The 14,654-nt window shown below is 38.8% G+C and overlaps 1 protein-coding gene across 1 annotated transcript in view; it reads left to right on the forward strand.

The window, feature by feature from the left end:
• LOC139717077 (uncharacterized) overlaps positions 1 to 14,320 on the forward strand; it is a 36,451-nt gene extending 22,131 nt beyond the window's left edge. Inside the window, exon 3 of the mRNA XM_071628584.1 lies at positions 13,048 to 14,320. Coding sequence (XP_071484685.1) covers positions 13,048 to 14,320 — 1,273 coding nt within the window. The remainder of the gene's footprint in view (positions 1 to 13,047) is intronic.
• Positions 14,321 to 14,654: the final 334 nt, after the last annotated feature.

A 14,654-nucleotide genomic window follows, 5' to 3' on the forward strand; every position in this document is an offset into this window, starting at 1 on the left:
TATCGTAGTTTTCCCAACTTAAACTGTGTATACACGTTTACAATCAGGTGTAAGTACATATCATGATAAAAACCTAAAATGACATGGAAACGCTCCATCTTACTGGGAAAGCGTGTATCTTTAAAAAAACAAACAAACAAAAACAAAAACAAAGACGAAACAGGTTAGTAATAGTATTTTTCATCAAGATAGGAAATTGAATGAGTTTCAGAAACAGACATAGGCCTAAGTCTATCTTGGTGTGTGTGTGTGTGTGTGTGTGTGTACGTGTGTGTGTGTGTATTCATACATATTGTATTTCATATCAAACACGTGTTAAAAGGTTAAGTAATCATGTATGTGTATGTATTGCATAATACATTTACATGTACATCATGATCATACGCTATATATACAACTATGTTCTGAAAATGTATATGGAACGTTTTAGAAGAGATTGTTACCAAAGCAAAATTTATTGTAATTAGATGAGTGCGCAGTGGTATGATGGATAGAGCTGTTAACTGTTGTAGAGAAGGTCGCAGGTTCGAGTCATGGCTGTGCATACATCGTCACGAGACCAGTATGTTCCTTGAGGAAATAAGATTATGTAATGATGATTGAAATAATTTTCATCGCCAACTTTGTCATCACCAACCGTAAAGGAATAGTTGTTTTTCAATTCAATTCAATTCAATAGTGTATTTATTTCCATCAACAAAAAGAAAAAAAAAGTTGACATAATCCAAAGTGATACAATTTTTTCATTTTTCTTACACTCGTCTGATAAAGGACTTTTTTTTCAAATACAATATAAAGTATATGCACGAATGATATCATAAAAAAGAAACAATGGACTTTGCCATGGCAACAAAAAAAGTGAATAATCACAATGATGGAAAACACTGTTCCACTAAGAAAGCCAAGCTTGTAAGACGTGGAACACTGGGACAAAACAACAACAGCACCAATTTGTTATACCAATAAAACATATTCATTTCAAATTCTTCTATATACTATTGTATACATTTACTCATTGATATATGATGCTGATACTATGAACAATACTGACTAGAATATTAGAATGCAAACATATAAACTTATCATATCACATTTGTGGCACAGACACTATGGGGCCAGGTATGCCAGGAAAATTGAACGGAAAGGAAGATATGCAATCGGCCACAAAAAAAAAACATAACGACAACAATAACAACACAAAACACAGAAATAACAGAATTTGAGGAAATGCACTCAGACAGATACTGGACAACGAAGAACGAGAAAAGAGGAGCAGGGAAGAATAGAGAAGGAAAAGGAGAGGGAAAAGGAGAGGGATGGAAAAGGTCTGTGGACACACTACGAAATCTCAAGGACAAGTGAAACATGACGGGTTTTTTCATTAAACAAAATTAACTGGTATATTTAGAAAACAAATATTTTTTTAGTTTATACTTAAAATGTAATTAACTTCACAGATTCTTTTAAATCATTATCCAAGCTATTCCAAAATCTGGGTCCGGCGTAAACAAATGTATTTTGAGTGTGTACAGTTCTCACTAAGGGATGATGAAATTCTTTAGATTGTCTCGTTGGATAATTATGTACGTGGCTGTTACGGTGAAATAAAGAATAAAATATTTTGGGTAAATGGTTGCAGTTATAATTAAACATTTAATTGACCAAGATGAAACAAATACAACTCTTTTATTTTCAGAATTTTTACAGACAAAGTTTTAATAATCAGTGATCTTCACTTGTGTTGTCACTTGTCTTGTATCTGTAAAAATATATTGGGTATAACCACCAAAAGTCACTAGAATTTAAGTTTCAAAAATATTTTCATACATTAACAGAACCCTGGTATGATACATTCACATTCTTGGAAACATTTACCGATTGCGATGATATTAATTCACTAATTTGTTCATGTCTTTGTTTATTATTTAGACTCATTGTCTATTGATTCTTATTTTGTTTCTCATTCATGTTTGAATCTATCAGACAATTTCTCTTTCCATGAATAATTACATAATCATATACTACATTATTGTTATTACGTATGCTTACAAAGAATTTGAGGGATTAATAAAGCAGTAAGTCAAAGCATGTGGAAATAATTGGGGTATCGAGGGATGGTATATCTTCTGACATGTCAATGGTGGTAACGATATCGGACAAAATGTTTCTCTATAATAAATAAATCCGCAATAAAAGAAGAGCACCATCTCTCCGATGCATATGTATATATTATATGTATGTATATTCCATTCGTTTGAAGATCCCACAAAAGCGTGAAACCGCCGGAAGCGGACTGACTAGTATTGGTCCCCATAGAAGAACAGAATCGTGATATTGAATTTGAAATGGGCAATCCATCCATTCTGTAATTTTTCTTCCATTCATGTATGATTTATGTGTTCTGGGCATTTTAATGTGAAATGGAGAATAAACAAACTAACAACAAACAAATCAAGTAAGGTATATATACATGAAAAGCTTGCTTCCAAAAGGCGCTGAGTCCATTGGAAAATGGTGGATTTAGCGCCTTTTTGAAACAAGCTCTTCATAAAGAGAATGTAGCCCACAAAGAGACTTGGAAGAAATGACAAATCAATATGAATAGATCTTTCAGAGTAAAATGGACAGCATTCCCTTGGTATTGGTAATTTTGGTTACACGATTCATTTTCACAACATGATATCCTTAGTGTCCATGCTCACACCGTTTCCCAAGTATGCGGAATCTTATCATTAACTTATTCACCGTCTTATTCCCTTCTTCTCTCTTCTCTTAGCGTCCCCTGTTGAATCTGCATTTCTTCATACCATTGATATGATAATGAATCCCTGTCGCTTTCTACCGTCGCCCAACTTTCATGCATAATGATCCCGCATGTCTTGTTAGCGAGGAGTATAGGTTTCATCTCTTCAGTGATTACTATACGCATTCCAGTGGCTGGTGTAGCTTGGAGTGATAAAACTTCAACGATGAATAACATGGAAAGACGCCCCGGGGGCGTGAAGGTCATTGTAAATACGGGTTATTTAGGAATAAAAATCTGAGACGAGAGAGAGAGAGTATTATCTTTGTTAAGATGGAGTGGGATTCTTCAGCTGAGAGATCCAGTCGGAGAAAATTTTCCCGGTTATAACTTATAGCGAAGCTGAGAAGCTGAAAGGGAAGCTGAAATTTAAATTTCAGTTTAGGAGGGGGGACGTCCGTAAATAAATTGTGGTAAGGTTTGTAAGGTGCTATGTTATCATATTTACATTTTGTTGCCATTGTTATCTATAAGTCATATTATTCTATCAATTTTTATCAGTGTTATCATTATCCTCATTGACACTATAACCACTATCGCCATCATTGCCACCAAATTAAAGTCGTTGATCTATTACCACTTTTTTTTTTTTGGGGGGGTGGTATTTGCAAAAGTGGAAAAAGAAAACAAACTGAAAGGAAAAAGAAAATAGTAGTGTGTGTGCGTGTGTGTGTGCTTTACTAGTATATCACAATTTAGATTATAATCAGATAATAGCTTTAGTGAAAATGAAGCATATAATCCATTTTATATTCCTTTCCAAGAACCTTTTCCGAAGAACTCCAGAAAATTTCCGGTAAACGAAATAAGGAATACACATATGTACGTTTCTCTCATTTTTTTATGTCGCAAATTCTACAGCCATAAGTCGACTGACCTGTGCTGCATTAACTTTGTACATACGTATGTATGCATGTCACAAGCAACACGATGAATGATATTCATGACTCATTCTATCGACGCTAGGTATTATCTTCATACAGAAAAACAGGAAATAAAGGATAAAACCATAATAACATCTTACATCCGCAATATGCATTTTGTTATCCCCTGATTGTTCTGCTCTTATACATCTTTGTGATGTAACGTCTAAATTCATCTCATGCGCAGATCGCGTCTCCTCAACAATACATTGATACATCGACATGCTCTTGGCACCACAGTACTTACAGACAATTATGGAATATTTCCCAGGGAGACGGGATTAATCTACTTGCGCTTCGTTCGTCATCAAAAGCTAAATGATACTGTCTATCCTTTGTTGCATAAGTTTGAGACTTCCCCGCCCCTTGACCGAACTAAAAAGGAGAGAGGAAAGTGTGAGCAAGGTTGTTAGATATCTCCAAGTAGTTAACTCAAACAAAGACACGAGCTTTAACAAAGGGAAGTGGGCACCGCCTAAAATATTTCAGAGTGCTTGAGCTGAGAAACAATAACAGGCAAGAGACAAAAACCTTCTGACCAGAGGACGATGGAGGCATTCAATTACTTAGAAATAGATGGATCACGCCTCTGACGAGGTTATATATTCTTGTTCAGCATTGTCGAGTGTACTTAATTGTTATTCTGCTTCAAGATATTTTATTCTATGGTGCTTCACGATAATGACGAAAAAGAGAAGAATTGTGCTATTCTTAGTCCCTTGATAACCTGGAGGATTTAAATTTTCTAAACTAAGAACATCTGGCGCTATTCGTCTTGATGGTAATCTATTCCATAAACTCCGTCGGGACTTTCGATTTTTGCAACTCTTTCTGTCATGAATATCCCAGTTTTCTTCCATTGCCAAGGAAATTGTGATTTGTTCTCATCCATTAAATAATCATTTTGTTTGTATGGATGTTCAAGTGAGTATATATGCACATACAAACATAAAAATACACATAAACTGAAATAAAGGTCTTCAGAATCATCATCAAATCCATATTATGCCATAACTGTACATCGTCATTGCATTTACAGTTCGGTTTGTAACCTAATCATAAAGCTTATCTTCTAGCAATCAAATTCCATTGGATTTTTCGCGACGCCGTTATTAATCATATACACTGCAACTTTTTCGTAGCACGTCTGACAGCTTCTCCAATATAAAGCACGCACACGCGCGCATACGCACAAACCCACACGCACCCACACACATACACACAAACCCACAAAACCACGGATACCTTTTCTGCACCAACTGAGGAGAGGATTTGAAGATGGAAATCTTAGTTTAGGAAGCCATAAAATATTGTTTAGTATATACATTATTCACTGGATTGTGGACGAACAAAATAAGACGCGAAAATAGACTGAAATACGGAAGCAGAAGCCAAACAACAACTTTTAAACACAGGACAAAGATTAACTTGGAGTAAAGTCACCTAAATTTAGGTCGGCAATTCGCAAACCATGAGTGAAATCAGAGTAGTCAGCCACTCGCATAATATTGTATTACTTCTATCACTAAGATTTTGTTTGTGTCTGTCTCAGTATGGGTGTGTGTATGTATGAACATATGATATTTTATGTGTGTTGAGTAATTCGTAACGTAATTTGGAGCAACAGAAGTCAAGCTTATGCTGTCTATACCAATAGTTTATTTTTTGACGCAAATATTCGGGCCCTTTCACCCTTTGTCAAGTGATCACTTGTCATTGCTTGTGTCAAGGGTATCAGGGAAATACCCCCCCCCCCCCCCCGGGCAATTAACCCCCGGCTAAATAATGGTTAGTGATAATGTGAGAGTAAAGATTAGGGTTAAGTTAGGTTTAGAGTTAGAGTTTGTGTTAGGGTTAGGATTAGGTTCAGGATTAGGATTAGGATTAAGGTCATGGGAAGGGTCCGGGGTAATTGCCCAGGGAGTAATTGCTTTAGACCCATGTCAATAGATAAACTCCTGGTATTGAAAGCATATATGTATATATGAAGAGTTTGTTTGCAAAAACCGATAAGTCCATTTTTGAAGATTTTGAAGTACGGTCTCTGTCACAAAGTACAAAATAATACCTTTAAATTGATATATTGGTCACTTCATATAAAAGTACATTTTTGAAGTTATGGTCAAAAAAGCAAAAATTTTCTTATTATTCTCTTTATTTTTCTTGACCTTTAATCGCAAATATCTCCATTTGGCAAATATGGACTTATCGGTTTTTACAAACAAACTCTTCATATATATATATATATATATATATATATATATATATATATATATATTTCCTGAGGTATTTGTGCATAATCCGTTAAAGCCACTAAGGGGAATAATCAAAAACAAATAAGTCCGCTTGCCTCTGAATCAGCAGCTCACCAGGTGTTTTCTTTCCGCGCGGAAAACAAATTGCTATCAATTATTTCTCGAAAGAGCTTCTTTCTCACGTACCCGTGTGGAGGCATGTTAGCTGGTCACTTCATTCATTGTTTGCCTACTCGTCTAGCTCACAAGGCTCGCGAAATATAAATATTGGATGTTGACGAGATTTTTCGCTTCGCGTGAAGTGTTCGGAAGTTGACTGTAAGTGTAAATGTATGTCTTGACGATATAGAGAAAGATATTTCCAAAACTACATGTACATAGAGTTAGATTTATATTTTTATATTTACATACTATGTGCCATTTGCCACAATGGTCATAACGTTTGGTGTTTTCTCTTTTAAAGAGAAGGTTCAAAATCAGATTCGTTGTCTACTTCTACTTCATACGCATTTCATTCAAAGTCAACAAATAATGAATTAAATTGATAACACCGTAGTACACCGTTAAAGGGGATGGCTAGTAACTGATAAGTGGGAATCAGTGGGAATGCTGGGGGATGGTTGTTCCAATCCTTATGGGATTCATTCAAGAGTTCATTGTATATCTATTGTTGTGTGAAAATGATTTGCTTCTGAACGGTCTCATATTCAAGTAATGTGCAGTTTAATCGTCCGTCACTGTACAGGCATGCTAACCTGGAAACATTAAACTGCACATTACTTGAATATGAGACCATTCTGAAGCAAACTTATTTTCACACAACAATAGATACAGAATGTACTCTTAAATGAATCCCACAAGGATTAGAACGATCATCCCCCAGCATTCCCACTGATTCCCACTGATCAGTTACTAGCCATCCCCTTTAAGTAAGTTGAAAACATGCTCATCATATAGCAGTATATACCAATAAACAGTACCACCGGGTATTCTTGGGCGCATTTACAGTCTGTTACCTAGCCTGTTTCATCGCTAGATACTCCTTCGCGCCGTATCTCTCTCCCTGTCTTTAACTTATTGTTATCCTTCATGTCCTTTCATAGTATTAAAATTACTTTATTTTTTTTCTACCTGTAAATCTAGATATTTTGTGGATAGCTTTCTACCTCATATAAAAACTTATCCGCTCCTGTCTTTTCTTGTCTTTTCCTCCTCAGCCGTGAAGGCATAGTTCCTATAAAATTCAAATGACCTGTCAAAATGATAGCTATTCATTTCACCATGGTAACGTATCTTCTATCCCCACCCCCACCCCTGCCACCTTTCTTCCATCTGTATTCATACCGCAGAATTTCTCTGTCTTGTTTTCCTCCATTTTGCAAAGAGTGAGAAAAAAGCTATCCAAAATGCCTGTAGATAGTCATGGTAATTCCTTATGTGTTGTTGAGCATACACCATCTTTTTTCGCGGTTGCGTCGCTCGCAGATAGTCATGGTAATTCCTTACGTGTTGTTGAGCATTCACCATTTTTTTTTCGCGGTTGCGTCGCTTGCACTGATTGGTTAATGCGGATGTTATGCTCCCTCCCTCTCGGTCTGCCTGTCGATTCTCGCATGCTTGGTAAAACCAAGCTTCGCGTCAAGCGACACTTGAGCCCCCTCCCTTTTACAACTCCCCCCCCCCCCCTCCTTCCATCTCCTTCTTCCCTTTGTCGCACTTCCACACGCTATTGTTCCTTCAGTTCCTCAGAGCACACAAGCACATGTGTATGTATCATACGTGATAGCATGCTCTTTGCATGCCAATATGTTGGGTGTGTTTTTTTCTTTAAAAAAGATGCCTAGAGAAGAAAGATCACGAAAATCAAGGATTGAAAATATTCTGATTCAATAAAAGCGGAGACTTACTTGCCTTAATTGAAAGCAAAACCAAACAAGCTTTACAATCAGTAGCCACATTTCTAATGTACCAGCGGGCCGCTGACCGGTGGAAAAAGGTTTACCACTCCGGCGCGATGTTCAGGATTCTTTTCTTATCTACTGAAATCAATGAGATGCTAAGCAATCCTCAAACAAAGAAGAAAAAAAAATCAATGTTTCCAAGCGTGGCTTTGTCGAGAGAAATCACTGTCTCCGCAGCGTCTACATCTCGGTATAATATGTGACGGAGCAAAATGTAGCGTCAATGTGTCAATTTGCTTGGCAAACTTACGGCAGTATACCGCGAGCGATCTTCACAATATCAATGTCTCTCTCTCTCTTCTGTCTTTTCTTCCTCACGCTATCAAACAATAATGAGTATGTATGTATGTTTGTATGCACGAGAACATTATGAAAGTTTTGTTTGATATACACAAATATATATGCATATATATATATATATATATATATGATTATAATAAGTGTATGTAGGCCTATATGTATATTATATTATATGGATATGGATATGTCTGATTATATGTAGGCCTATATGTATATTATATTATATGTATATGGATATGTCTGTTATATGTATATCTGATATAATAATATATCAAAAATAATAATCATATACGAGTATAATATTATGATATATTATGTCTTAAACATATCTGTTCATACGTGCAAAGATATATGCATAGGCTACATACATACTCATTAATTGTTTGGTAGAATGAGGAAAAAAGATATAAATGATTATTACATATCTATATTCCTATTTGTTTAATATAATTACATTTGTATACTAAGCTTAATGATATGAATACAGACAGAAAGATGAAAATATATGTAAATATTGTACAGACGTGTGCGTCTGGTGATACATTTCCGAAAGTGAAAAACTTCTTATTCGACTACCATTAGAAAGTGTTTGCTTCTCTCATGTAACTACATAATCTCACCGATGAGTATCACTTTACTAAAGCAGCACTCGGCCTTTTTTTTTCTGCAGCGAAATATAATTTGCTCCTACAAAAATATGGCTATAGATTAAAAGGCCTAGAATAAAAGCGCTTCACATGATATGCGTGTTTCAAAATGCCACAGCTTCTAGGAATAACCTTGAGGAGGAGGTTGGTGCTGCTTTTGTTGATGTTGTTTCTGCCGTTGTCATTAGCGTTGGTGTTTTTTCCCCTTGGTTTTGTATGTATGTATCCATTTATGTTCATGTTTCTGTGTATGATGTTTTTGCCGTTTCTTGAGGTGTTTTAGTGGTTGTTTACCTCTAGCCTTCAATTCATTACATTGATGGAGGCGAACGATTCGAGCCCGCCGTGACATTCTACCCACATCAGGATGTGCAGACGCGTATTATAGCAACTCTTTGAAAGCGAGTCTACCCGTCACGCTCCCCGGCACGCGTTCGCCCGTGGCTCTATTACACGGGCAATCCCGGAGAAAGTCACCAGTGCCTGGAGATAGGGGATTATCCCGTGTCTTGCATGCGTCGTCTTCTCATCTTCTATCCAGTCGAGCCTGGTTCCTCTGCTTTAAGACATGACATCAGATATTGCTTGTTTCTTTTCCCTCTAAGTTTCATGGGGAGATATGGAGAAATAAGACCGCTAAGCGTACTGCGAAGTTCCTCGTATAGTATTGGGACTATACATGACGCAATCTGATGCTGTATAAGTAAATGTCAGGCTCGTATCACGCTCCTAGGACCAACCGGAGGCCATTGGCACTACCAAGGCAGGACATGAATGCTACACCATAGCCAGTATCAGCGTCATTTCTAGATTTACGGTTCATAACCGGGATTAACTTTGCCTCATGGTGCAGCATTAAAGGCGTCTGGCGTCAAGCTGCCAAGTGATTCCTATTAGATTTTAGACGCGCGGACGTTCAAAGGGAAAAAAAAAACATGTTCTGAGCGTGCGCAGAAGCGCGGGTCAAGTTGACGCACGCTTCTGCGCACGCTCAGAGCATGTTTTGTTTTGTTTTTTCCCTTTGAACGTCCGCGCGTCTAAAATCTAAAGCTCCCTATTGTTAACGAGAAGACTGTGGTATGGGGTGTGGATGAGGCTTAAGATTATACAGAGCGAACTGAGTTCTACTCCTTCCAGGTGTATTAACATTGGGTAGAGCTGACAATGATGGGGTGGTAATAATAGAGGGGGCTCAGGAAGAGTTAATACCCTTCACTGGATAAAAAGGACTGTTGATGCAGGTCCAAGTTCGTCTTATTTACTATGACAGTTTGTCCGGCGTCTAAGTAAGATGTGAATTCAGCGTAAAAGCAAACTTTATAATTATAGACACAAAACTTTACAACAAGCAGATCTGACACAAGATCCAATCAAAATATACCAACTGCAGTGGTGCAGCTACGTCTGCGACTATGAATACACCAGACGCGTGGTGTCTGCATTGAATGATCTCTCTGACAAAGAGAGAAATATCCTCAAAACAGCGACTCTGTCATCACGTGGTATATGGTCATGTGGTCGAAAGCACGACTCTCAGAAACCCTCCAGTGCATGCTTTGAGGGAGGGAAAGTGGAATAAAAAAAAAAGAGGAAGGAGCGTGTGACTGACATTCCGATACAAGGCACAGCCGTACATGCACACACACAACATGCGAAAATATGAATGTTAAAGTACGTCCTATACAAGTGTGTGCAATGTCAAGAGAGCAAACCGAAGAATTTATTTTGGTTCCGCCTCCACGCATATTGTCTCACTTTTTTCCCCTTTAGCACATTGCACTTTTTGTTTTTCTTACATTCGTCAGACAGACGGAACGGTTCAACAAGTACAGCAATCGATAATATAAAGATGCCAGCTGCGCATGCGCCATGAAACAATCTGATTGTTCATGATTTCTGCTGGAAGAGTCTATAGTGACTGAGCTGAATATCCAAGACTTTTGAGTTTATGTCTATATCCAAAAAAAAAAAAAAAAGACACTGGTCCCACTGCTTACTACATTTGAATAAAAAATAAGCAATACTATACCAGCGGGAATACGCCATTATCATTTAAATAAGGATCGTAATGAAAGTCATCTAGGCTGTAGACGGAATCTTCACTATATTCCTACAGACATCTAATAATAGTGATTCAGACAAAGGCAGACTTCATTGATAGAGGGCAAGGACAGCTGAAACAACCCTCGTCTTCCTGGAAAGAGTCTATAAAAACCGGCACAGAGATGTTGCTTTAAAAAGTAAGACGTTATGCCTACAAAGAGAGGGAAAGGGAGAGAGAGAGAAATTTAAAAAGAGTGCAGATTTTTTGAGGATAAGAGTAGAAAGAGGGAAAGCGGAGTAAAAGGACAAGAGGGAGGTGGGGACAAATAGATGCTGGAAAAGAAAAGAAACTCGATGGAGAAAGAAGAATACCTGGGATTACTTACACCTTTACGAGCTAGCATTCATTTATGCGTCTGAGCACGCACCGCGTGTAGGTCGGGGAATGAAAATGAGGCGAATTCTGGCATTAGTGTCGAGTTCGAGAGACTTGGCAGCGCTGGATCAAATCCCCGGAGAGTAGCCCAGCTTCTGTGTGCGAATTGCTGGGATGTGTTATCGCGTTATTCCCTCAACGCTCGACTTGTCGACATACATTATCATTCATCAGTCATACATCTGAGGAATATTTCTTCGTAAATTTTACTCTATTCTTCTTCAGAGGATCATGCGTTAGTTAGTCACATGCGCACATTTCGCGTTTTGTAAATTATGAGCATGTGGTGTAATAAAACACGCAGCCTCCCGGGGATAAGAATGTTCTATTGAACATGCTGTGTAGCTAAGCAGCTTTACATTTGATTGTGCGTAATCGCTGGAAAAGGTTATGTATCGCCGGCATTCTCAGCTTAAGCAGTTATGAATTAGGTCAGGCGTGTTAAAGAATAAGAAACGTATCTTACGCAGTGACAAAATCACAGAGGGATTTAAAAAGAAATTGAGTTCTCATGTGTACAAAATTGTAGCCAAGATTCCAGGAAAATTGCGTAATGTTCTAGATGAACCGTATTATTACATCGTGATCCTCAGGAAATTTCCAGAAGGAGAAAATGGGAAAGTGTGGTCTCTAGGCGATATATAATCTAGAGAGAAAGTCCGCCTGTTTTTGTGACACGAAAGGTGATAACCGCACACTTGCAAAAGCGTTAATGCTCACTGAAAGCTACACCGCGCACAAAAATACTATGGAGAGCTCGGTCATTGAGGGCGCTATATGTAATTATCGCTCACGTCTGACATTTCTACTCGGGCTATTCAGCAGATAACAACACAGGCAGACCATTAAGAAACACACAATTATTATTCTCCGCCTGTAGGCAATCACAGAAATATAAGAGAAGACAAAATCCAAAGTATTGAAAGCTGACTTTTATCATAAAACAAGAAGGCACAATCGGAATATTCCCCAGACATGTGTGCACAAAAGCATAAAAAGAGAAAGACAGAAATAGAAAAAAGGTGACACATTGATCGTAAAACTGGATGAAAAGGAAAGGATGGCTGAGGGACGATAGATAATTTCAATGCGTTATCTGGCGATCGATCAACAATGTTTTATTCAAGCTTGGTTTTGGGGGCCTTAAAAAAACCCAGAAACAATGCATGATTTGGCTGTACAAGTAAGAGCAGGTGCGAACCGCAATTTAAACCGCATCAAACTCGTTCATTATAATACCATGCTTTCAATTATACATGAAGCGAAGGCTGAGCCAATACAGCAGAGCGATAAATCGCATGTCTCCCCTGCCGTTACCATCCTCTGTATTGATAAATCGACATTTAGACATTTTTGTCCCCATTTAGTGTCGTTGGGAGACAACTGTCCTAGATTAAACTCACGGCTCCGTGGCGATGCCTGGAATGTGATTACGCGATTTGCAAAGTTGCCTGCCTTTTGACATAATGTTACTATCTATTATTTGGAATGAATGTTCATCCGTTCAAATGTTTATCGCTTTTTAATTGAAAAAAAAAGCAACAACTTCTGATCATTGATAAATGTATGATTTTACAGTTCACTATCATATTCATGTGATTATGATGTGTACAAGTGATGGTCAACTCAACTCAGATGTCTAATGTCACTTTTCGGTTTCTGGTCTCTTCATTTAACAGATACGTGGCAATCGTCAAACCCCTTCACTACCAGCAATGTATGACTGCAACCCGGGCAACCGTCTACCTCGTATGCATTTGGGGAGTGTCTGTCACCTGCGCCTGTTTACCGATGACGAGTATCGCTTCGTACGCCTACATCGAGGACATTGGAGCCTGTACCGTGGACTGGGAGAAATCGAATTGGGGCTACACCATCGCCAAGTACTTCGTCGGCTTCTGTCTCCCGCTTGCGATGATTTTGTTTTGTTACGCCAAAATCTACATCGTCGCTCGCCGCGTCAAGCGGCAGATCAGACCAGCTCCGGCGAATTTAGGCGGCCCCGAGCACACGAGCAGATGGGCGAACGAGAAAAGTCAGTGTGACGCGCTCACTGGAGAAGTTTCGCAAGCGTCCCCGCGCAAGAGACCGCCCGGCGCACGCGTGGATAGGCCTTCAACATCACTACCAGACAACATGAGGTACCATGGTAATAGTGATCAGGTTTACCGCGCCAAAATCACAGACACAAACGGCAGCACTCTGTCTGAAGGACAGAGGGAGCCGAGAGCAGTGAATGCTGACATCAAGCGCAGCAAGTCGGCCCAGCATGTGTGGCGGGGAGACTTGGTGAATGAGACACACAGTGACAAGGGCTTGGCAAATGTCAAATGCTCTGTTCCTGCGGGTCTGGCTATTGTGCCCAGTATCTTTCAGAACGACGCCAACGTGCCTACAATTCGGACAGACGACTACGTCCCGCCAAAACACAAAACAGTCAAAAAGAGGTTTTCCCTCAACGAGGGCACTTTGCGGCACAAACGAGAGAAAGATAAACATAAATCGTCCACAAGCGGAGAATCGGGGGAATGGAAAACATTTACGTCCAAGCAAACGGCGAGAAAAGTGGCAAAGATGAAGAAAATGCAGTCAATTCGAGACACGAAAGCGGCAACAACGTTACTGATCCTCCTCGGTGTGTTTCTTCTATGCTGGATTCCGTATGTTGCTGTCTGCTTTCTGTTGAACGCGCAGGTGCACGTAAATGCGCGCGTACACTGCGCAGCGTTCATGGTCGCTCTGACGAACAGCGTTCTTAACGTCTTCGTGTACGGAGTCCTCAACACCAAATTCAGGATGGGTTTCCGGAAACTCTGGAAGCCATGCTGCCTCTGGCTAAGCTGTAGGTGCCTCAAAAGAAGCAACACAGACCCTGGTCTACGGATCAGAAGTATAAGTCACTCGCTGAGAAACAATGGCGTTATATCAGAACGGGCAGTTAATGGAAAGTGAAAAACTGTTTTACAGAGCTGCTATGGATACATGAGAAATATCTTTTGATACACAGTATTTATTATTCTGAAATTTTGACTTGTATATGTTTAAATAAATTTGAAGTTATATTGTTTAGCAATCATTTGATATGATGTGGTTATAAGCCTATCGAAAACTTTGGAGCAGTGTATATTGATTTTACAAGCAATGTAATGAATTGTCATCTGCGAAAAAAAAACCACTCTTGGTGGTCTCTTTAAGACGTCGACATCTCTTAATTGGTCATAGTTCCTTATGTCATGTATGTGAATTGAATTCAGGTATTGATTACTACGTCAACGCTTACAAGAGC

This window comes from Diadema antillarum, unplaced genomic scaffold (genome assembly GCF_040938485.1).
Source record: "Diadema antillarum isolate AM-2024a unplaced genomic scaffold, OU_Dant_1.0 scf00000071, whole genome shotgun sequence".
NCBI lineage: Eukaryota > Metazoa > Echinodermata > Echinoidea > Diadematoida > Diadematidae > Diadema > Diadema antillarum.